Below are 25,965 nucleotides of genomic sequence, written 5' to 3'. Positions count from 1 at the left end.
GAGCCGGTTTCCAAGGCCAACACTTTGGATTCTAGAGTGCGTAACGACTCTAGAACCAGAGAAAGGGCATTACCTTCTCCAGACACAGAATCAGGGCCCGCAGGCAACAACACAGGATTAGGTGAAGCAAATTCTACTGGTGTTAATACAGGTGAAATGTTACTTCCCTTACCTTTCAAAGAACCGCTCTTGGAGGAAGCCCTCCTGATCCTATCGCATTCCAATTTACGCCGATAAGAATCATACACTTTCCATCCATCATCGGTCAAACCTTCGCATTCATTGCACCGATCATCCAACAAACAAACATGCCCCCTACACCCCATACATACTGTGTGGGGATCTACCGATGATTTAGGTAGCCTCACCTTGCAATCACTCTTCACACACACTCTGAAACTCACTGAACTTGATCCAGACATCACGTTCACAGAAAAGCCAATCCAAAATCAAAAAACAGTCCACTATCGCGTATGCCAATCCAACAATCCAGAATCAATAACCAAAAGTCAATCCAGATACTTAGAACGAGTCAATCCAAAAAATCCAAGGCGGAGGTCTGTAAACAGTTGTTTACCGACCGGCGACAGAAAAAATATGAATAGAAAATGGGAATGGTTCCTGTTATCCGCCTCCCAGCGGCAGGAATGGGTACTACCACCTGGCCGCCCAATGCGTGTGCCGCGAGTTTTGAAATTCTGTCGGACTTCGGAGAATACAGCTATATATATATCTGTCAGGTAAGTTGCATGAACAAAACTTTACATCATGCATCTCCGAAATTTGGTTTACACTTTACATCTTTTCATATTTAGAGAGCAATGTGTTTTTACTTTATTTTAGGCCTTTTAAATGTAACAAAAAGTCTTCTACATTTACACAGTTAGTACTGAACAGACCCATTGCCATTTTTTTATATCAGTGCAGAATGCTTTCCTTTTCAAAAGCTAAATGGCAATAGTTCCTAATTAAGAAAATGTACTGATAACCTGTTCTTTCCTTGCAGACCTTAAACACAATCTCAGCGGAGAAAAACTCCACAATCATCTTCCCTCTGCCTATCGACTTTCTACGGCATTTCTTTGTAAATAAAGAGTGACCAAAAACTCAGACCTGGATCAAGTGTTCTCTGTTTGCCTGTTTCTGAAACAAAAAATAAAAATAAAACAAGATTTTTATACATCTGATATATATAAATACAGCTCATAGATTGTTGCCTATACATTAGCGAGATAGTTAGGTCTTTAAATGAAATTTCAAAAAAAAAAGAAATGTACCATGTGATGATTATCTTTAGTAGAAGTGTCGTTGGATTCGTAGGAGTGTTTGTTTGCCCAATTAGCTGAAAAGAAAAAAAAACATTACTTATGTATTATATATCATGTGTGGATGACATACTTTTAGAAGAAGAAGAAGCTCTTGAAGAAAGGAAGCTGTTGGGAATTACGTTCATCTGGCCAGTTATGGAGCAAGTCGATAATTTTTCTGTTCCTTTCTTTTGAGCTGCATGAATGGGACACTGACCAAGGATTATGCTTATTTTCCATCAATTGTTTCATCATTATTCTAAGGCCATGTTATCTCTAACTGTAGTTCTAGGCTGAATTCAATTTTTATTACATAGAATTAGAAACAGCCATGTTGATAAGTTTCTTTGCAATGACAAATACTGCATCGAGTCAGTGACATTTTTAGAGATTTAGTTTGTAAGCAACTAGTGTTCTTATTCGCATAGGACTTAAAATAAATTGTTAACTTTGCAAGCAGAAGTTCGACCTACACGATGGACATCAACTGTGTAATCAGTGTGTTTTTGTACTATCGTTGCTTCTGCAATCATTCACACAAAGGGTCACATGATTTTCCTCCCTATGGTTTCACCGTGAGCAGTTGTAGAGCAATTATTAGCTGAACTTTACCAAGAAGAGTACAAAGCTGCTTCGTGTTCATTTGCAGGGACTGGAGTCCGAAGAGGGATGACAAAACTAACACTGATCTTCCTTTTCAATATCGCTTCGTGAAAAATGTCTATCAGGTGACGAAATGACATCAGGAACCAAGGATGATCAAAGCCACTGAAGCATTCTTGCATAGTTCCATTGATATGGAAATATTTTCAAAGAACTCTTGCCTAGATTACTGTTTCATTTAGATTACTGTCAATTGTTTCCAAGCTATTTGTTCATGTTCATATTCAAAATGTTCTTCTTTTCATTTGCAGTTTCTCATACATAGGTACCACAGCCCAAAGGAAAGATCACTTTGAACGAATCTATGAATTCAACCCAAGTTAAAAGAATTCAGTGCCCTTCAGCCGGTAACTTCTGTGAAACAGTGTGCTCCCATTATTATCGCTTAGAGATACTGTGCAAACATAATTAATGTACTTCTATAAAAACTGCAGTTTTCATTGTCATATGACGTTAGATGAAATATTAATTTGGGCTAAATCAAGAAACGACCCATTCACAAACTGATCACTTGCTAGGAGGACTTGTGTTGCTCAATTTATTTCAAGAATTGCAACAATCGTAAACAGACACATTATAGGAATAGGCTGGTTTAATATTAAGGAATTAGAAATCATTGTTTATGTATGTCTCCTCCACAACTGCACCCTGCTACATTTATGTGAGGGAAGTTTGTTTGTTTTAAAAATTATTAATATTTATTATCCTTTCTATTATTGTTAAATACCAGATTCCACACAGTTTAATGTTATTATTTCATCAACTTCATTTGAAATATGTGTTATTGGCTCTCCAGTGTTTCAGTTTTTGTTTTTCTGCCTTCATTGTAACTATTGTACATACAGTACTTGCAAAGTTCCATATTGGAGCGAAGAGTACTCAAACTAATTATATGTTAAGGAACAGCCGAGTGTGTTGTCATGGTCAGTGACCCATTACGATCGATGCAGTTACAGATTGTGTGGTGAAGAATTTGATCCATTATCATCATCACCTATCTTTATCAGCCTCCCACCATCATTTACTTCACCAAAGTCTGGAGAGTTGTGGGTAAAATGTTATCCCAAAAAAAACAAGATTTTAAAAAGATTTTTTTCTTCAAAGCTTTCACTGTTATTATGCCTGACTGCCACACACACACAGCTCCTGACTAATCACTTCAATATGATTACCATTACCATTATACAATTCATCAACAATGACCAACGAAGGTAGAGAATCGTAGGTGTTATACCTTCACTGTTATTGTGGTCTAAGGAGAAAAATAATAATAATAATAATAATAATATATGTCCGTTTCCATTTGCACACTGCCCCACCAACCTTCTACCCCACCTGATGCAGAGTTATAAAAAATATATATATAAATATATTTATTTTATTGACCCTAGCATTTACTAGAGTATATCTGTACATAATTTTTAAGAGTTTAATCACCAGCTGATTTTCTTTCATCTCTTTTCTAGTGTCGGATAATATAATGTCGAGCGTCGGATAGTGGCAATCCAAATACTGAGGGATTGCTATAACAATTCCACTGTATAAAGTTTAGATTTTAAATAAACAGAAGAATCTTTTACAAACAAACATGGAGCATTACAACAGCAAAACATGGATGAATGTGCGACATACAAATTCAGTCCCCTAGAAGCCAATGAACAGTTGCTTCACTGGTAGAAGCGGTGATGCAAGAAACTGGTTTTTTAATCTCAAAAAATGTGAACAACTGAACGATCCTTTGACACAATTAGCCAGCAATGGCACCTTCATTTTTCATTATCAGCTACAGTAGGAAAATATTGACATAGAATCTGTGTGCAGAGACAAAATTTCCAGATTATCTCTCAAAAAATTTTTACTTAGCATCAAACGCCTCATTCAAGGCCTCTTAGTACGTACACGGTATATACACGTAGATATATACACAAACACATGCTATTTGTACCGAGTTCCCTGACTCTCTGCACATGTGAAATCTGCAAATGCTTTTGTGCACAGTCCAAAAGTCACAGAGAAGCGTTTCATCTCACGACAAGCTTTTTCAGAATGAAATTCACTCAGCGTTGACCGATTTTCTTATTATGTCCATCCAGTATTCCTGCTGGATAACAAGATTATTCATTTTTGATATTGTTATTATTATTATTAACAATTATTACTGCTATCATTGGTTATCATTATCACTCAATGAGTACGTATATCAAAGCGTAATTATTAGTGCTATTATTTCTATTTATTTCTATTGTTGTTGTTGTTCTTGTTGTTGTTGATGTCACTGTTGTTATTACAAAAAATAGGCTTGAAAAAGATACTCTGGGGAATTCGAAGCAATGTGAGGAAATGGCAGCTTAGTGCAGCCAATAGTTAGCAGGCACATTTTTGCCCGAGAGAACATGAATTTCCTTTCACGACATTTCCCATATCAAAGGCAGTTTTTATTTCTATATAAGGAATGATTGAGTTATTTAAAAATATATCAGTGCTTCTAACTGGGCCCTTCAAATACGACAGGGGAAATGTTAATTACGTACTTATGTTCTTGATAAATACCATTGCAAAGAAGTGTATTTGAACTGCAGTTATCTGTAGAGATACTTAGTTAGGCAATTCCTTTCTAAAGAAACAAATCCCTATGACATTTTTCAATGTTATAGTTGAATGCAAAACTAACTTTCAGGCAGTTCATTCACATCACTGTAAATGTCATGTTGTTTTAGTTGTGTTTGTTTCAGGAAATTCACAAAGACTTATAATACCCTGAGAGATAAAAATATTCAGTCAGGAACACTTCATGGGCATATGTTTTTCTGCACATTTAATACCTCATTTTCACAAATAAAATGTTTAATATTTACAGTTTTTAAACTCAAAATGAAATCTGTTGTCCCACAGTTGCACAATTTGTACAGGAGGAATCTATGAACATGCTGTAAACCCATATATTTTTATAAAGCATTCAGGTTAAGCTCTGCATACAGCATCAACGACTGGTCTCAAACATTTTTTTCCATCTGCTGGAAAATTTACTGAGGACAGAGGAAAAAAAAGAAGTCCAGTCATTTGTTGAGTGAGAAAAAGCTTATTTTGAAGAATATATGGATTATCATAAATGTTAACATCCACAAATAATGGTGATTGTCAATATTAATTAAGTGATGACTATTTGAATCAATGGCAAGTGAACACTTATGTAAAACATGTGCTTCTGTTAACAACTCAAAAGCTGTTTCATCTCAATAAGCCACTAAAAATGACCAATACCTAAATACTGTGTGATATCTTTATCCATCTCTTGCCCCAAAAACATTTCCACCGTGTCTGTGGTGTCAAAATGATTTCACGAAAGACAGGGATCCATGACGAGTGACTTCTGAGTGATATAGTAACTACTGTATTTCCACTAGTGGTTATGTAAACAACCAAGGGATATTTACTGCTGATACTCTAAAAAAGGCTGCTAAAAGTTGTGGTCTTTGAATTGCACAACATAATTCTTGCCACAATACAGCTATTAGACCAACTATACACTGGCTCTTGTAATGTGAGGCAGGTAATGGAATGTACTGTGGGTTTGGTGACAGTAAACGTTAAAAAATTAAACAGCAACTGTGACATCGCTACAGTAAAATTGTTGCTTTATAAATTGGTTAAGTTCGATATAGCATGGTGCCACAATTTCTTCAAGTTTTCCCATTGTTTGGAAGTTAAACGTGGTTAAACACATTCCATACCTTCCTTAGTACTTACAATTGTTTGTGCTAAATGGATAAGCAACTTTGTAACATTCTTGTTAATATTCTTACATTAATCATATTTTTAGTTCCAACTCTTGGCCATAATCTTCATCAATAATACACTTATAGCTTCTGTTCCTGATCTGGAGGACAAAAATATAAAATGTGAATGTTTTGCACATACCGTATATTTCGGCGTATAAGTCGACCGGAAGATAAGTCGACCCCCCAATTCTGAGTAAATTTTTATGATTTTAACTAATATCGGGTATATTAGTCGACCTATAAAATGTGAGGCCAACAGTACGCTCAAAATAAGCAGCAGGGTAAAACGTATCATATAAACTAACCTGAATGTTATTACGGTACATATGTTGCTCTACTTACCATAAGAAATACAGGTAATATAATCGGTATATTAACAAATCTGTGTAATATATAAAAGATGAATACCAGCAAATATGATTAGAAATGACGAAACGAAAGATACGTTTCTCGAGTGTAATGTAAACAAACAAAGCGCTAACTAACGCTGCATAAGAGCCTACGTATATATGTATGTACAAACTGCCACTCAAGTTAATGTTTTGATTGGGTTGTTAAAACGACGTGCCGGTATTCTATTATTGTGTTGGAATATTCCTTGACCATTGGTTCTTCTATGGCATAAACAGGCACATGAAACCGTGAATTATAATTTGTTTGATGCATTGTTTAATTCAAGTGACGATGACTCAAGTCATTTTGAAGGATTTTAAATACATATTTACTATTAAATACAAATTTTTTTATTTTATTTAAAGTGATAAATAAAGATTTCATACCACAAATGTTTTTGAACAACACCCCGGTAAATACAAAACTGTCAGAGTGAACGCATCCTTCTCAATTACTGTACTACAAATGGCTACGCAATGATTACACTTGCTGTGCGATTGGGGTTTCTTCAAGTTACTTTCATTTAATTTAAGGTAATGGATGTTCTAATGTATTATTATTGCCGTATTACAGTGTGAAATGTTTTTAATACTGGTATTTACATACATAGTTACCTCAACAAGGCTGTCATTATTATTAGCCAACTCTAAAGCCTGGATTCCTGTACCGATATGCCAAAATAATAAAGATTCACTTTTTGTTACCGATAGATAAGTCGACCCCCTAATTTTGGCATGATTTTTTGGGGCTAAAGGGTCGACTTATACGCCGAAATATACGGTACAACCATTTGCTTGTGTCAAACTAGTGTAACAGTGAAAACATACATACTTTATTTTCTTGTAAAACACAATATCCATATCCAATCAACTGGGGTATCAGAAAATGTAATTCCTTGGGAATTAGTTTTTAGAAATGTACATGTATATTTTAATGTGTATTCTATATTTTTTCCAGTAATCAATTAGTTAATCAAAAAAGAACTTCCAGAACTTAGCATGAGAATGTAGAGTCAGTCAGTTCCATTGATGGGAACCAATAACATCTTGCCAATTAGACAAGAAGAAATCATATGTCCCACAGGAAAGTAATTGTGATAATCTGATATACTTTTACTGAACCTTTTAATACAACGTTAATTTTCATTACTTTTTCGATCAGTTGTATTCCTAAATATGATGAATGAACGGAAAGGACAAAACAAAAAATTCACTCATTTTTCTATCAGGCATATAAAGGAAAAGAATGAATTATGAAGTAAATATATATACTACATACAATCTGATGTGATCTTAGATAACATTACCTTTTTAATTCCCAGCTTGCATTCTGGGATGCGGTCGCTATCCCTGCCCTCCTCTTCGCCCAAATGTGACCCACTACAGTCAGCCAGCTACTTTACTACTGTATTCAATGCTTAGGTCAACAGAAGCCCAAATAAATAAATAAATTTTGTATATATATATTTATATTAAGCAGGTCCTCGACCTGATGGCAATTCAATCTTACGGTACTACTTCAGCGCTCTTAACGGCATTTTAGTGCTGTAACTTGATGCTGCATCAATTTCCGGTGTAACAAGCATTATTGATGGTGCTAACGGCAAGAATAGGCATCAAGTTACAGCGCCATAAGTGCCGTTAAATGAAAAAGACCAATAAGGCAGAAAATTAACTTACCGCAGGGCGCTGAAACGGAACTCCCCCCCCCCGCAAGTCAAGGGCACTGAGAAATATATATATATATAAATACTAAAAAGCTAATCAATATAACCCCTAAAAAGTCCATTTGTGCACTTCCTGAGAAGTACAATGGTTAATATATCCTTCTCATAATATATTCTTGAAGACTTCACACTTAAAACTAAATTTCCAGTTATTCATGAAACAATGTATATCTCCATATGTAAAACATATTTGTGGCCTGTTTTGTACATACCGATTCATTTATACACACTACATATTTATCTACTCATGAGTAGGAAAGTAGCTTTAATTCTCCCATTTTACACGTTACTCGACCAACTCACCACTCGCGTGAACAAGATCCGGCCAGAATGGAAGGTGTATGCAGTACATATGCAATGCACGCAACACAAACACCGAGAAGGAATCGGCTGAACGAAAAACATTCCACCTGTGTTTAACAGAAGTCGCGGTTCTCTTTTAAAAATGTAACTCGTTTACTGTGAACATAAAACAACTATAATAATAAACCACCTGTGATCATGGTAGGAAACTATCACACAAATGTATCGCACAACATCTTATTGTGATCACCATGTCAAATCAAAGCACACATAAAATAATCATACTAAATATGAGTTATATAGAGAAAAAAAATAACCTGTTGATGTTGTAACTTTGCAGTCATATATCATTAAAGCTTGATGGTAACACAGTCATTGGTTTAACAAATCACAAGAGTGTAATGGTTTGGAAATAAAAAGATAGCATGTACTCCCTCTTGTTTTCCTTCTTCCTGATAACTGGATTTCTCAAAACGAAAGTACGTAGTTAATTTCCCTTCTGTATGAAACCTCATAATTAAATCAGTTTGATGATCATTTACCATCTTAAAGCGTAGACACCAACCTACTTACAATCATTCAAAGATGCAAACAAATGGGATTGCTAATTAAAACTCCATTCAGAGGGTTCCCCTTCGCCACCCTTAAGTTCAAATTTTGTTTTGAGAACCTATCCTGTACATACAGTACTTCAACATACAACCGGACATCTGGAACATAACTTGTTTGTAAGCAGTAGGGTGGTGTCTACTGATTATTTGAAGCTCTATTTCTACACAACAATACAGGCAGTCCCCAGTTTATGGTGGGGGTTCCATCCCTGCCGGCATGCTGTACTAAACCAAAAATCACCATAACCAAGAGGGACATAATTATAATGGGAATAAATAGCACTTACAGAGCTGTAAGCAGCGTTACAAGTCCAGGTAACAGTGCCATAAAGCAGGAACAGTGCCATAAAGCAGGAACAGTGCCATAAATCCACTTACAGTGCCCAAAAATAATGGTTAACAGCGGCATAAGTTCGGAGCGATGTTAACCCGAGGATTGCCTGTACGTAAAATTATGAGCAATCTTCAAGACAAACGCTCCTGTATTGAAAGGTTTCTAATAAGATGATTTATGTTACATCAAGTTTTGTGACAGCTACTTTTAAACATACTGTACTCTAAAATTTGGCATAAACAAAACTACTTAAATTTTATTTCTAGCCAATTAAAACTAAGCTGCCTTCACTCCTTCCTCATCCTTCATCCTTACCACTCCCCCAAAATATCTCAATCTTGATTATCTTGTCATATCAGTAATCTTAACCACTCTTACACTCCTAATTTTATCATTTTCTAGCCTCTCATGCAGCAAGGTCCTAAAATCCACCTCAACATCCCCATCTTTGCTCACTCCAGCTTCCAAATGCCCATGTTTCTAGACAGTGCATCACAAGTCTGATTACAGTACATGTGAGGTATTTCTAAGCATTCTCATATCACATATTTCCCCTGACACCGCCTTCCATTTCCCAAAAAGAGGGCAACCACGACTCTCACCCAGGTGGTCAAGAAAAAACTGAACACAGTAGCATGGGTGCGTGGTCCTTGACCAGTTTTCACCCGATATACACATGCGTTAACAGATCTCACAAGATTCCTTGCTCTTCATCTGCGATTTAACCAGATCCAGCTAGGTGCTAGAAAATTATCTTATTGCTAAGACTGAAGGTTTGTTCGTGTATGAACAAGTTGAAGAGGATCAGCATACCTTACCTATGATTGCTCCCTAAGATTTTAGCAAGCCATTCAGTACCACTTATAAAAACTAAAAAGAACTTGGCAGGAAGGGTCATCTACATAGGGCTGTGATGTAATAAACACCTCCCTGCAGTCTTTCTTTTTATCTTTAGTTAGATGGCTGGCCACTTACAGTTCAGTGTTAGAGAAAATGAAAGAAAAAATAAACAAAAACTACAACCTATCCGACACATCTTGGTGCAATCACCTCTAACCTATGTTCTGCATTAGATTAGCCTATTGTTCGTTTATTGTTCAGTGATGGTTACAAAGAAAAAAATATAAGGCTGAATTGTAAGAAATCAAGAATGAGTTTTGCTTCTGTAAGAGAGAGAGAGAAGAGAGAGAGAGAGAGAGAGAGAGAGAGAGAGAGAGAGAGAGAGAGGAGACGAGAGACGAGAGAGAGGAGGGAGAGAGAGAGAGAGAGAGAGAGAGAGAGAGAGAGAGAGAGAGAGAGAGAGAGAGAGAGAGAGCTCTATTAGGAAGCACTAAGCCTCCAGTTATGGTAACACAATATAGTAGTACTGACAATCCCGTACACTGGAAAAGCATTTTCAAGCTCTTTTAACCATACACAAGCACTTAACAACTTTCTTAGTATGATTAATTCAGTGTTATACATTCTCTTTTCATCTAATACCTCTGTGCTATCCTTTTATTCAGACATTACTCTACGAGAGTAGTTAAGAGAAGTCTAGGAACAATGCAACTGTGCTCATTTACGTATCCAAGAAAACCACTACCATAGCTACTTGTCTCCATCTGATTTCTACACCCAAAGTTCAATCAACCTTCTACTACAATTAACTAAGATTAGTCACCTACCATATACTGAAAAGCTTGGCACCGTGAACAGGGCTCAGTTGATTTAATTTTGGATAAGAGGCGTTACTATATGAAAAACCAAGGCTTGTCCTAATAGCTAACACACATAGATTTCCTCCAGGGTTGCAAGTAATAGACCACCTGTGATAACAACATTTATTATTAAAATACATCACAAACTTTCCAGCAAATTAGTATTCGCAACCTTCTTTAGTGATACAACTGAAAAAGTACTTTACTTTAATCAATTTTCACTAGATAATTTTGTCATGAATACTTCTTAAAAGTTACCTTATCTACTACATCTGCGGTGCATCTGGCATTCTCTCAATGACAAACCTGAAATATAAACCATATACATTATGACTACTCATATTTCAATGCCAAGTATTACTCATCCAGACAACATAGAATACCAGTTGTATGGCCATAAGCAAAACCTTGCAAAACCTCACAGATATGCTATACAGCTAACTCAGATCAGGAGTCTTGGATGACCCCGGAAAACTCAATGTCTACACAATCACATGCATGCAGCTTGCCACTATACTCAGTGGTACTGTAATAGAGTGACCCTCCATACATGAACCTTTTATTGCACTTATATGATCTAGGCTAATGTACACAAACACCACTTCTGGACAAACAAGACACCACCTGAGGGTTTGCACAATTGCAGTCATACAGATCAACATGAAATCCAGCAGCATCATGCAACAGCAACCTGTTGCAAGCAATTCTTCCATGCATACAATAAAAGAAATGAAACAAGTTTAAATATGGTCAGTCAGAGTGCAAAATGACATTTTAACTTGACCACTGCCAAAGGAACAAAGGAAAAATGCTTCGTGACTACAAGTGAGTGGGCTTGAATGTCACACAGAAACTACACCATTTAATTGTAAGAACAAATGAAGGAGTTATAAATGGAACTCAAATCAATGAACATCTAAAATTTAGCTGTATGGAATTTCCCAAAACTTTTCAGCAGAATACATGGATATAAATGATTATTGTGATACACAACCATAGCATTTTACTGAATAATGTCTTTACCCCAAAATATATGCGTAATACTAACGAGCATAGTTAAGGTACAAAGTCATCTAAGACTTCTGGAGTTTCATAAGAATCTAATTTCATATCGAAATATACTCATGCAATACACTAAAAAGCAACACGGCTTCCACATAAAATTCTACTGTATATCTGTGAATTCCTTTTACACACAGTGAACTCTGCTATAAATGAGCTACTTTTCAAAAATCTAAAGATCAAGATAATGTCATTTACTGAATTAGTACAGAGCTACCAAATTTCAAGACAGGATTGTCTACTTACTTGTGCTTTCCCACACTCATGATCGGCACACCTGGAATCTTCCTTATTCTTCGTTTCAGGGCCTTATCACAAGTTGCAACTATATAACACTTGTGCTAAAGAGAAAAAGAACATCTCAATCACTTTCTATAATTTGAGAGTTAGTTTTTCAATACTTCATTGAGAAGAGAACAAAATTATGAAAATAAAATATTGGGGAGCTTGAAACAACGTAGCACGTATGTCCTGTGATAAACAAACAGAATACAGGCAGTCCCGCTTACGATGGGGGTTCTGTTCTTGAGATGCGTTGTTAGCCGAAAATCGTTGCAAGTCGGAAAATCGTCAAAAATCCTAAAAAAAACTTACTTTTAATGTTTTGGGTGTATATTAAAAACTATGTAACGTGCATTTCTATTAAATTTTTCATCAAAAAACCCTTCAAATATTGATTATTTTGCATTTTTAGTCATATTTCTTTCACCAGACCAGTGCCGTAAGCGGCGTACCCCTGGAACATGCATTGTAAACCTGAACATAATTTCTGATGAATATAATTGAAGTGTCATAACCTCGGAACGTCGTAAGCCGGGGATTGCCTGTATCTATTGCATTTTTTATAATGCTTTTTTAATCTCAAAACCTCCATAAACAAACAAAATACTAGAAATCTCACTGCTAATTATTGTTAATATTTTACTGAAGTTGTGAAAAAGGTCCAAATATTCTAATGGAACAAACAAGTTCAGCAAATAACGAGGAAATAAAAAATACCAGTAAATAGAAATATAAATAAATGATCAAGAGCTTTGCAGCATTCATAAAACTTCCTAGACAATGGTCCTATAGCTTCACCATAATGAGATGATAAACTGATTTCACATACAAATAAAGCTGGTAGTATCAAATTATATTCTGTATAACCAAATAACAAAATTCTGCTAGAAAGGTGAAACTCTTAATTTTCATTGTATTAATTGGAATTGGACAAGCGCTGGGACCTATGAGGTCATTGAGCATTGAAAATAATGTCGAAACAGCTGTTAGGAGAGGGTGGAAAGTAAGATGGAAGAGAGTATGAATGAGGGTACAGTAAAAGGAATGAAAGGGGTTGCAGTTAAGGGCCAAGGGCATGCTGCAAAGAACCTCAAGTAATGCCCAAAGTCCATCTGCTACTCTTGTGGCACAACAAACAAGACATCACCTGTGTAACACGCTGAACGAGACAGTCGTCAGCGTAGATTCCTTTGTGAAGACACGGCAGGAACTCGATTCGAGGATCCTTCATCACCTTCAACGCCAAGCGGTAACGTTCTCCCATGCGCTCCATTTCTCCCTGGACACACTCGCTGATGTAGGGAATGCATTTTGCATATAGACAATCCATCATGCCCTGCCAAGAAAACCTCAATACAGTACATCATACTTTCTTTTGAATCTTAGGATACATGTACATACATTGTTTAACAAAATCTTTGTGTTTCATCAAATAGGTCTTATCTTTCAAGCCTTTGAAAGTGTAGCACCACATCAGTGGGCTCTTAACAAGTCAATGGTTTTTACTTTCACAGAAAAACATATGTTTTTATGTAAAATGCACAAAGAAACACAGATGTTTTTATGTATAATGCACACAAAAACAGAGATGTTTTTATGTATACATAATGCACAAAGAAATGACAATTTGTCGAAAATTGCATTTTTCCTAACTATACAAACCTGAGGTCCTTTAACAATAGGAAGTAGCTAGCGGCAGCTGGAACGGTCGTAAGCTTCGAACAAGGGGAGAACGGTAGTTAACTGCTTGTCCGACAGTCGCGCGCCGCGCGACTGGGAGGTAAACAAATCACTTTTGCTTTTGGCCCATGCAAAATACGCAGAGTGAGGGGTGGCATGAGGAGGGACTATATGTAAAGGACCTCAGGTTTGTATAGTTAGGAAAAATGCAATTTTCGACAAATTGTCATTTGTTCCGATACGTAATACAAACCATCGGTCCTTTAACAATAGGAAGACTCACTTCTTGGTGGGAGGAATCTGAGTCTTTTGATGAACAGACTGGTGTTGTCTGCGTCCATCCCTGGAATGCCTCCCTGGTCGTAAGAGCGAGGGAGGGATCCAAGCCTCTGTTCCGATTGATCGGGGTGTGCACCGCAGGATCAATGGTCAGACCTCTGGGCCGAGTACTAAGAGAGAGGCAAGCGTATCTCTTCGTACCAGCAAGCAAGAACTTGTTCCTGTTTGCAAGAGGCAACATAAAGTATGGGTTGTCTCAAGCTGGCATCCACTTCCTCCCCCTTGTTGGAGGAAGTGGTGGATATACGCTCCTATCCCTAGTTGAAATGGGATAGGATGGGGCTCTGTTGAGTAGCTCACCTGCATCTTGTCCTTATCCAGCAGGTGACGACCGTGTTCCTCTAACCACAGGTAGAGGGGAAGAAAAAGATGGGAAGAGGAGCCAGTCACACTCTCATTCACTCATCCATTCTTACGGTCACACCAGGACTCGATGCTGTTCAGCCTGCGAGGGTCTGGGTTCGCTACACAACGTGTTGAGCAGCCACCACGGGTCCCAAGGAAAAGATCCAAGGACCTGTGGGCAATATCCCGAAGGTAGAAGGAAGGGCATGTGGTCTGGTTGGACCAGACCCCTGCCTTCAGTACCTGCGCCACGGAGAAGTTCTTGCGGACAAGGCAGCATCTCCTTCGCATTGAAGGCGGTGAAGTCCATTAGGGAGGGGATTGTGAACGACTCGAACCAATCGTCAGGGACCGAAGGGTTCTGAGTCTTCGCTACGAAGTTCGGTACGAAATCGAGCGTCACGGATCCCCATCCCCTGGATGCTTGTCTTCGCAGGAGAAGTCATGCAGTTCCTCAGAGGAAAAGAAGGAAATAGTCGCATGACCTATCCCTCTTCTCTACTTCGGTGATGTCCAGTACCCATACTGGTCTGTCCGTTTGCCACGAAGTCTCTCGCATCCTCCTATCCCCATGCAGCGAAGTTCTCGGTAGTGGTAGGACACCGACACTCCATGGTGGGTGTCAATGGTATGGGTACTGTGACAAGCTATTAAAACGAAGTAATGATTGCTGTGTAACAACCGAACTAAGTCAACAGCGTAGTTCGTAACTGACTCGGCCGCTCTGACAGCTGCCGACTGACTGGCGTTCGGTAGGAGGCAAGTTGTCAAAGCATCCGAGTAAGTCACGTGACCTTCGCCTTTAAAGGGTTTTATGCCGAGAGACCAAACAAATAATGTATTTGTTTGTCACCAATGCCGGACAGCGAGGTGATGATTCTCTTAAGGCATGTGCCCAACAGGCGAAAGTCAATTGCCTTCTAGAGACCGAGGTCCCTGAAGGTAAAACATCTCATGGTTGTTGAATCTCAGCTAAGGAGAAACAACACTGTACCGTTGAAGACGAAGGTAGATATTGAATGCAACCTACGTCTTCACAGATGAATCGAGAGAAGGATTCTCAAGATTCATAACCTGTGCTTACAAATGACTGAAAACGCTAACCGCTATTTCATTGCTGTCCGGTGAGAAGTCGTAGTTGCAATGAAAGCGGGGCGTTCTTCAGTAATGAAAACACAGGGGAAAGCCGCCTGAAGAACTGCTTCTCATGGGCTGAACATTTGGAAGTAGAGCTGTCAGGTCGGAGAGTAGCGATGTCTTCTGACACATCTCGTAATTCGGGTTGAACAATGAACAATTGTACACCTACGAATAGAGATATTTTGAAGACAAACTCAGATGTCTGCAAAATCATTCGCATTATCGCAGTGCGAGGGCAGCGGGGTGAGACTTGTACAGACTTCTGGTTACGTGCGGTAAACAGAAAGATGAAAGAGTCCAAGAGATATCTCTGTTGAAAATTCTCGCAATGTCGAAGGCGATGGAATCTAGCGTCACAGCAGTAGATGGTCCTTCATTATTGCGAGAATCCCCATTAATCAGAGACCCCTAAGTCCATGATTGTTGGGCAGAGATACGGTTCGGTAGTCAATCAAACCAGGGGAGAGAGAGACATAACTGACCGTGCATCTCGGAGGCCCAGCTGATACTAAGCTGCTGTCAGGCAGTTCAATACGCAGTAGTTGAGCCTGAGCTCTCGCCGACTCGTCATCCTGAGTGCCATGTAATCCATTATTCCACGAAGGAATGCGTTCGGCTAGAACTACCGAGCATAAAAGATATGCTCGAGCAATTATATTTAGGCGAAACGAATTTCGGTAAATATAAAAGTTGAAATGGTGTTGTCGTGACAAAACCATAAGTATATAAAATTGAAACTGAAAACTCCTGGGAGGTTGCAGACAACCCCGAGTTGCAGTTCAATTAGAATACTTCTCTTCTAAGTTGCAATCCGTATATAAACTAGGATATGCGCCTACCCCTCGGACAATTCAACTGCTTAGTAGAATCATGTCGCGAGGTTAATATACGTAAGTATATTTGTAGGATTCTGAACAACGATCTCCAAATCCTAAATTCTTTCCTTCAAGAAAACAAAATAAGGATTGGAGATCGACCACCTTCGATCTCTATCAAAGAGAGTGAAGGAGAAGTCTTCCTCGAAGGAAAAGCTTCAATGGTGAACAGAATACTAAGACGATAGTTCAAGCCAAACTGGATATTCCCGTCCGATCTTCTCTATTCCAGGTTGGTCGGCCACTGTGAGATAGTTTCTTTCAGCAGCAGTCTTCTTCCCAATGCTAGAAATTCCAGGAATTCGAGCATAGGCGAGGTTCCCGATTATCGTGTATATCGGGGATTCTCGTCTCGCTCACGTTGGACCGTGGTCTCGCGTAAGTGTTTGGAGATCGTAAAAAACTCTAACACTGAATGCGCTAGAAATTCCGTAGGAATTCTAAGCAGTCTGCGAAACCCCACCGAATTCGTCAAACGATATCGGCTGGTGGTCCTCTCGATTCCCGTAGAAATCGAGAATGGGGCAGGATTCCTCCTCAACGACCGGGGCTTACGTCAGGTAGGACCCGAAGGTCCCCCCGGTAGCGCAGTCCCGAACGTGGGATCCTACAGAGAAATCTCTGTAGGATCCCTCCCCTTTCCTTCGTAGCCGTAAGGAGAGAGGGAATGGGGGAGGAATTGGATACTCACTCGCCTTCCCAGTGGAAACTAAGCGGTAGGAGAAGGGTAGGAGCAGCCATCGCCTTGCGGCGATGGCCTCTCAGTCTGGGAAAACGTATCGTCAGGAGAAAACGTTTTCCCGCGGAGGGTTACGAACTCTCACTGTAGGTAAGGGTCTGCCGCCACTGTCGTCTGGGTGGGGCTGATCGACACCTGACAGGAGAGAGCCGATACCGTCCTCCGACTCATTCCAGTCCTCGTCGAGGTCGAAACCTCTCAGGAGGACCGAAGGTGGTATTTAAATACGGTGTCCGAAGACACGTAGAAACCGCGTGTCGCAGTAGAGGAGGTGGAAGTTGCTTGATCGATCGGCCAGAACTGAGAGAGCCTTCTTGTCCTGAGACGAGAGACTCTGGTTCGAGACAGAATCGGCAGCTCCGATCGCGGCAGACCCACCGTCGGTTTGGTTTCCCTCTCGGGCCCCCAAAACGACTCGAGCAGAGACGTGGGCTCTGCTGGTGGGAGCGGCAATCCTTCCGCAAGGTCATTATGCTGACGAATCAGCTTAATGACTTCTGCAAATTCCTCTGTATCTCGGGAGTAACCGCGTCTTGTGGAGTAGGACCGTCCAGTCCCTCCAACAAGAACAGATCCCGAGATACTCCTCCTTCAGAAGGAGGACAGCGGCAGACCCCTGACGGTCGCCTCCAGCTACTTGCGCGTATGTCCTGGTTGGTCCTAGAACCGTGCCTGGTCCATACGGCGTCATAGCGGGATCGCGAGCGGCGCACCTCTCGCGATCCCTCATAGGTACCTCGCTCCTCCCGGTGTAGCCCGAGGAGGTTGAAGGTACAGGAGAGGCAGACCTGACGCTCCCCCGTAGCTCGCTGGCAGGACCAGCGTGCTTGGAGGGCTGCTGCTGATCGTCCACCCGCGTGGCGATCGAGCAGCAGGCCTAGCTTTGCCGCTCGCCTGGGGCGAGAGGCTCGGCTAAGAACGTCGACGCTGATCTCTAGCGTCAGCGAGCTGTTGCTGGTTACCGTCTCCGCCCGGGTCCCGATGGGAGCGGCGTCAGGTGACCTGCTAGGCTCGCTGTCGCGGAGAGACCGGCGAGCGTCCTCTCGGCGCGTCGAGCCGCTGGTACCAGCCGTGGCTGGTACCGGAGACGGCCGCGGGACCCCTTCCTCGCCTCAACTCGTGGCTGGTCAGCGACCGTCACGTCAACCCGAGCAGCCAGCTGGTCGCTGCGAGAGCGTCCACTGGCCTGGCGAGAGTCGTCTGCACGACACTCCGCCAGTCTTCTGCTCCGCGCTTCGGTCTTGACGGCGAGCGAGCTCGGGTGTCAGACTTTGGCTGGACGGTCTCCCCCCTCGGGAGACCGTCCACTCGGTACTTCTCGCTAACGAGAAGCCGAGGCGGATCCTGGGTTTAGCGGCAGAACCGCTAGAACCAGGCGAGGAAGTGCCAGCCGCAAGCTGGTACTCCTCTGGTCCCCGTCTTCTTCTCCTTGCTTGATAGAAGAAAAGACGGGCCCTGTTCCCGAGGGAGCAGGGGGACCAGCAGAATAGCTCCCCGAATCGCCCGGAGCGAGACGGGCCCTTAGAAGGTCCCGAAGGAGCCTTCTTAGGGGGGAAAACCCGGGTTACCAGCTGGTCGCTGCAAGAGCGGCCGCTGGCCTGGCAAGAGTCACCTGAGCGTCTCTCACCAGCCTTCTGCTCCGTGCCGCGTCTTGGCGCCGAGCGAACTCTGGCGCCGAAACTTGGCTGCACGGTCTCCCGAGGGAGAACGTACACTCGGGATCTCTCGCGAACGAGAGACCGAGCCGGAACCTGACGTAGCGGCATCGCCGCTAGCACCAGGCGAGGAAGTACCAGAGCTAACCGATACTCCTCTGGTCCCCGTCTATCTCTTCCTTATGGAAGGGGAGACGGGCCACGCTCCCGAAGGAGCAGGAGGACCAGCAAGAAGGACCCCCCGTCCCACCGGGGTGGGACGGGCCCTTAGAAGTTCCCGAAGGAGACTTCTTAGGGGGGGGAAGGCAGCCTTCTTCTTCTTCGGCTTAGCTTAGGGTTAAGTCGAAGGGGAAGAGGCAGCAGCAGACGATGAAGACGAAGATGACAGCTTCCTCTTCTCCTCTTCCTCGTCAGCTCACGCAGGACAGTCGTCAGGTCCTCCATCCAGGCCGGAGCCGGGGCTATTGCTGAAGCAACACGGCCCGACTGCACCTGTCCGGAAGGACCTGGGACTGGGGAAGACACACCGTGGGCAGGACCAGCATGGACAGGCTCAGGAACCAGGAGCGACAGGAACAGCAACCAGCTCAGGAGCGGCAGGAACAGCGGCAGCGGTAGACCCAGAAGGGGTCAGCCAAGCCACAGCGGAATCACATCACGGCAGTACGGCAGGCCCAGCGATCGCCTCGTAGAATCATCGGCAGCCAGCGGAACCTGGGTTCCTGGCGGCCGGTCCAGGGGCGAGCTGCTGGAACAGCGTAAGTCTGGGGCAGGCAAACACGAAGAAAACAGGCGGCGGCGGCAACCCCACCTCGGTACGGCGGCGGCCCTAGTACGGCAGACGGCGTCATCGACACAGCATGGGGAGTGTAGACCAGGAGGGGGGCGGGGGAGCAGCATAAGCGGCCGTGGTAGTAGTGGAGACCGCCCCAGACCTCGCTAGACGCTGCAGCAGCCCGTGGATGCTAGGCACGCCCTGCCGCCGCGGTGGTCCATACCTGTCCAAGGTCGTCTCCCACGGATGTAGCACCTGCGGTAACATAGATAGATTAGTAAGAGGGGTTCCCTCACGCACGTGGGGAAGACATGTCCCCATCCCGAACGCAAGGAAGACCCCAAATACAAAATACAACGAAGAAGCTGAAGCGGGGGGGCAGGAAGGAGGACGAAGAATCGGATACCAAGGGAGTCGCGGGAGAGCTTTCCGACGACTTCCTGGCAGACCTTCGCTTCCCCTACCCCCGCACAGCAGTGAAAAGTAATATGAAAATGAAACAGAATACTGCCCTTTGCGATTCACTTCTAGAACCTAAAGGGGAAAGATCAATTCCCGGGTAAGAACGGAAACTTGATCCAATAATATGATGCTATCATAAAAATATATATGAAATGAAACCGAATACTGCACTTGCGATTTCACTTTCACATAAAAAAAAAAAACGTAAGGATCAATTCCCGGGGTAAGAACGAAAATTGATCCAAATTAAATTTCATGCAAATAAATAAATGAAAATGAAAAGAATTTTGCAATTGCGAATCCACTTTCATTGCATTCTATTATACAAAATTAAAAGGCTCGTGCCGAGCGCAATCACACTCTCGGTAACGAACGCACAGGGCAAAAATATAATGAAAAGAGTACTTACATTTTTCAATTACACACTTTCGCCCAAAATACATGACTCGGCGCGAGCGCGCCCGCCCTCGGCACCGAGACATAATTCAAGGGTTCAATTCATGAAAAGAGAGGAAATCGCCGCATCTACGGCGATAATTCCATGTTGGTTCATAATTAAGTAATGAAAATGAAAACAGTGTACTTACAGTTTCATTTTCAAGTCAAACAAACCATTAGTAGAAAACACAATATAAACAAAGCATACGACGATGAAGCGGGCAGAGAGCGATGACGAACACGTCCTTCACACCCGCGGCCGAAAGCAAAAGTGATTTGTTTACCTCCCAGCCGCGCGACTGTCGGACAGCAGTTAACTACCGTTCTCCCCTTGTTCGAAGCTTACGACCGTTCCAGCTGCCGCTAGCTACTTCCTATTGTTAAAGGACCGATGGTTTGTATTACGTATCGGAACAAACATGTTTTTACATATTCATGTTGCAAATATTCATTAAGCAATCTGCAAACTTACCGACACGAGATCAACTTTGTTCTTGATAGCAAAGTTTATGAAATTCGTATCGAGAAGAATACGGTATGGAGGACCCAGCTGTGTGTTGTACTGGAAAAAGAGCGCTGATGAATACTTTGACCTAAAAACAGAGAAAATATAATTAGATTTGCAAAATAATTTGGAGAATGTCTTCCTCATTTAAGCACTAATCATTCCAAACTAAATTTATAACATTTCAAGTATTCTGTCTTAAAGAGTTCACACTAATCAGAACAATTTTACAAAATCTGACTAATTATCATGGTCGGTACTTCACCCAGTCTAAATAAAGATAGTACTAAACGTTATACGATCACAAGTAACACTTGAAGATTGCATATCAAGAGCCAGCTTGATATACAATCTGCTGGCTCTTGTTATAGTACTAGACATTCAATTGTCTGATTCTGAGAGCTTTCTGTAAGTATTTGCACACAGAGGTCCTAGCCTAACTTGCTTCATTCGTTTTATGGCTTTGTACAAAACCTGAAGCCTGCCAACTTTGAGTTGAGAAGAATTCCGCCACATTTTCCTGCATTGTACATTGTCATATCCTGCAAATTGGCCTCTGGCATCAAGAATGTCACCTCCTCAATGATGCCAAAACACATTCAGCATCAGCAATTATCCTCTCCGCAATTATAATAGGGGAGAGTGGTGATGGTTCGGACACTTTTTTTAAATTTCTATTTAGAAGTAAGAGTTTAAGGAGCAGAGGTGTCGTTGACATGTCAGTGTGTAGTCTCATCATCCTACATTTATGAATGAATTTGGTAATTTGTATATTTTACTATACTTGAAACTATTTTGTATATTTTACTATACTTGAAACTATTTGTCTTCAAATAAAAATTTCCAAAATGTCCGATCATCCCTACCCATGGTGATGATTCGGACAAGAGCATGGGATGATTCGGACAATTATTATAATTGATATTTACCTTCAAGTCAAAACAAATACCATACGAAATGTTTAACTGAAACTCAAAATCAACTTAAAAGATTATTCTCTCCTTGGTGAATGGCAGAGAGAAAATGTAACTGAAATCCACGATGTTTGCTGAGAATAAATGTTAAAGTTGGCTTAAAGAATATTGTATCCTTCAAAACAAAAATGAAATGAAATATCCTCGCCTGCCAATGATTAAATAAACAAATTATGCTTGTATTTATTCTCTCCAGGAGTAAACACCAAACACAAAATGTAACAAATACATGACATTCATTGTGCATAAATTTTATCTAATGTTGGCCTAACGAACTTTGAAATACCCGTTTTCTTTTAATACTATGCTGAACTGGAATTGGAAGCATTCCAATTACTGCCTCTTTACCAACAGTTGTTTTATCTATGGAAATGTAAAACTATTAGTAGCAAATTTCTGTGATTTTCCAAATAAGAAGTCTTAAATTCATAATACGCATCTAAATTGCTGGTTAATTTACCTACATAATAGACTTAGCAACATTTTACTGGATCTATTGCAACAAGAACAGTCACCCTACTGTGGGAATTTATCAATGAAAGCAACTTTTGTGTCTCTGATCTCCTCTTCCAAGATGTCAGAACAATTATTGTTAAACTCGGATATAAACAGATTTTCAAGATGATGGATTCTTCATCACTGGTTTGGTCCTCTGTGATTAACTTTTTAGTATTTTTTCTTGAGTTTTGATGTCCTTAAGGTATCATTTCTAAACTTTATTTCCTTCTTGGCTGGGATTTTTGGCTTTTACTTCTGTTTACGTTCAAGCGTTTTTTCCTTGGAGTGACCATTTGCCAAATCATGCATCTTCCCTGCTTTCTGCTTTTAGCTGTCTCCTTCCTCTCTCCTGCTTTTGGGAATAGTTGTATATTCTCAGGAGAAAACTGCTGTTATGATGGTCCAGGTTGTTGTGCTTGTAGGTGGTGAAAACCCTCCTGGTCAACCCTGTTTCTATCTTTATTCACCTAATCATGTTTTACCTGAACCACCCTTTTCTTGAAACTCCTGAAGTGTATTTCTATAGCAGCAGCAGCAGCATCCCTTGCCCTATTGGTTTTCTTCTTATACTCTCGTCCCATGATACGCTTTATGGAACTAGAACCAATCTGAAGCAAAGGATAGGCTATTTTTCTTTGTAATGAGGGGTCCTATGATGGGTTTATGAAGTGCTTTATAAGGTAATGAGGGGGCTAATGAATGAATACACAAAATATAACGTAAATATTGTTAGTAAAAATCTTTTGTTTCTTAGTCATTGATGACACCCTCAGCCCCATGTCCTTTGAGATTACAGGTGGGTAACAGCTACAACATCTTGGTCATACAGTACAAATTCACACCCAAACTGATCATCAACTGCCTTATCATATTCACTACACCATACCTTACAATTCAAATGCCAAAAATTACATAGGAAATGAGAAAAACCACAAAATTTAACCTCTATTCTAAAGTATGCATCATCTGTCAACCAAAGTCCATGTGTCAATAGTAACCAAACTCTCGCTATGTCACATGATTTTTCGAAGCTGAGGCCCCCTTACGTTTTCCAGGAAATGTACTGTCCGGACCATCCCACTGTCCGAATCATCACCGCTCTCCCCCACACACAGTCAAAGGGTAATAAAGCTTATTATAAAGTAACAGGTTCGTTTTCATTGTGATTTAACCTGCAAAACTACATTACCAACTGATGTAACCCTGCTCAGCAGTAGTTAATGCTTCCATAATAAAACTGCATTTGAATGTTAAAAAAAAATATTTATATATACCAAATTCATGAGGTACTTACGCTTCAACGATTTTTCTTTCGTGTGGATCGACTTTCTTTACTTTCTTTATCTCCCTGTCTTCTTTCTTCCTAAAAGAAAAATATTAAGAAATTAAAACACTTTGTCAAAGGACAAGCACGAAGAGAACAAAGATATATAAGAAAAGGTGAGACATACAGAGGAAGATGTAGAAGGAATGGAGTCAGAATCTCAATGCAGGAGGATGGAATAAATGTGAAACATTTGGAGCAGCAAAGCGGAAGAGTTAAAATAAAAAAAGATGTGATGAGAACAACATCATATAAAATAACAGAAATAGTAATGGAAAGAAACAGGCAGTATTTTGTGAAACTAATTTTTAAAAATAATGTACTAATTTTAATCTGATAAGACTCATGATAGACACATCACAAGAAGGTTACAAGGATCTGTAAAAATATAAAAAATATCAAGAATTCAGTACCATTATAATTTAGAAATATACAGAAAGCAGGTAGGTAACCAATCACTGAAAAGTTTACCAGAATATAACTTACAGAAATATTACAATGGAAGATATGGGACCAGTAAAGTGTAAAAAGAGTAATATGAGAGTATTATATATCACAAAGGAAAAGAAAATGCACAGTAATTTGAATATACAAAGGAGTGATATTTTAGCACTTATTCCTTTGCACACGAATTTAAAATTGGAAAATGTCAGACGTTACAAATCCTTAAAATTTGCAACCATTAATGAGGCTTTACACCAAGATCAGAAAAGTCAATCATAATCTACACATAATGTGACATATGTCAAATATGACACTATCTGAGAATGAGGATAATAAATAAAAATAAGCAAACATCTATCACACCAATTAATACAATGTATATTTTGACCATTTAAAGTGCATTTATTTTTAGCTCTCCTGTAAACAAACCTTTCCCATATACAATTATACAAAATGAACAAAGTTACTTTGAAAAATGCCTGCCTTTAAGGACACTGCCTCAGAATCAGCTCCTCCTGGAGCTTATTGGAACATAATATCATAACATTTAAATGAACACAAAACATTAAAAATAACACATCACACATTAAATACCCAACACTTTACCATGAATAAAAAACAAAATACAAGTACTCTGCAGAAATGAATACAGCATATGATGTGAAATCACATCTAACAATGTTTTAGAGCGATACATATAGCACTTACAAGCGAGCGTCTGTGGGCTTTATCATCTTCTTCATTACCGCAAATTTTCTTGTTTTCTTGGCCTTAGGCTGAAAAGAAAAAATACATAAATTTTTTAGATAAGTATAGGTATAGAGCATATTAATATTTCTTTTTAACATAACTGTCTCTCCCTGATGTAACAGCAAGAAAATGTTAATTCAATTAGTATTAAAATACAAATGTCGGGTAACTTGGGTTCCATAAACACATAACACTTAGTTTAGCCTATCTATTCCTCAACAGGTGGGTAGGGTACAATGACATGACAGATAACCCACTTATAAGAAGGAACTGATGATCAACAATGAAACCTTAGAGTTTTGGGCCACTGCGCTTCTGACTCACCACTAGAAGAGCACAAGAGGAGAGGTTACTAACCTTCCCACTTGTACCTCATTGGACTGAATGAGTGCAAAAGGAGGGTGGTATGCATGAAAGGAGCAGGGACAAGTTAAGGGGGGGAAGGAAGAGGAAAAGGAACTGGAAAGGTTCCAAGGTGTCACCAAACAGAGAATAGGAATATCATTTAGGTCAAAAGAAAAGCGCTGAAGGGGAAATTGAGAGTACGTAGAAAGGTTATAAAGGTGTAAGAGGAGAACTGCACAGTTGCACTATGAAACAATTGTTAGGAGAGGGTGTAAAAGATGATGAAAAAAAAAAAAAAAAAAGAGAAAACACGCAGTCCCCAGGTTACGAAGGGGGTTCTGTTCTTGAGACATGTTGTAACCCGAAAATTGTCGTAAGCCAGAACATCATAAAAAATCCTAAGAAAACCTTACTTTTAATGCTTTGGGTGCATTGAAAACTATGTAAAATGCATTCTTATTGCATTTTTCATAAAAAAAAAAAACTTCAAATATTGATTATTTTGCATTTTTGGTGT

General features: G+C 40.3%; 2 protein-coding genes across 5 annotated transcripts in view; one reads left to right on the top strand and one right to left on the bottom strand.

The window, feature by feature from the left end:
• Nucleotides 1-8,602, top strand: part of LOC135203733 (band 7 protein AGAP004871-like) — an 86,758-nt gene extending 78,156 nt beyond the window's left edge. For all 4 annotated transcript variants that reach the window (XM_064233659.1, XM_064233658.1, XM_064233657.1 and 1 more), the window contains exon 10: nucleotides 1,007-8,602. In XM_064233659.1, the coding sequence (XP_064089729.1) occupies nucleotides 1,007-1,099 (93 nt within the window). In that variant the 3' untranslated portion in view covers nucleotides 1,100-8,602. The remainder of the gene's footprint in view (nucleotides 1-1,006) is intronic.
• A 2,323-nt stretch (nucleotides 8,603-10,925) lies between these two features.
• Nucleotides 10,926-25,195, bottom strand: LOC135203732 (rRNA-processing protein FCF1 homolog). The gene is made up of 6 exons (XM_064233655.1): nucleotides 25,062-25,195; nucleotides 23,880-23,948; nucleotides 21,081-21,201; nucleotides 13,308-13,496; nucleotides 12,125-12,219; nucleotides 10,926-11,122 (listed from the first exon to the last, which is right to left on the bottom strand). Exons 1-6 carry the CDS (start codon nucleotides 25,178-25,180, stop codon nucleotides 11,083-11,085), a joined length of 633 nt encoding a protein of 210 aa, XP_064089725.1. The 5' UTR covers nucleotides 25,181-25,195; the 3' UTR covers nucleotides 10,926-11,082.
• Between the last annotated feature and the right edge of the window lie 770 nt (nucleotides 25,196-25,965).

Source organism: Macrobrachium nipponense, chromosome 36 (assembly GCF_015104395.2).
Source record: "Macrobrachium nipponense isolate FS-2020 chromosome 36, ASM1510439v2, whole genome shotgun sequence".
NCBI classification, from domain to species: Eukaryota; Metazoa; Arthropoda; class Malacostraca; order Decapoda; family Palaemonidae; genus Macrobrachium; species Macrobrachium nipponense.
Note: the sequence above shows the minus strand (reverse complement) of the source record. Positions and strands in the feature narration are given on the sequence as shown.

Bases quoted from the DNA above. Each gene is read 5' to 3' on its own strand.
- LOC135203732 (XM_064233655.1), bottom strand. From the start codon at position 25,180: ATGCTCTATACCTATACTTATCTAAAAAATTTATGTATTTTTTCTTTT. The intron at 23,949-25,061 runs GTAAGTGCTATA...TTTTTCTTTTAG, and splicing joins AAGCCCACAGACGCTCGCTT to GAAGAAAGAAGACAGGGAGA. The intron at 12,220-13,307 runs GTGATGTCTTGT...TTTTCTCTTTAG, and splicing joins TCGTTCAGCGTGTTACACAG to CACAAGTGTTATATAGTTGC.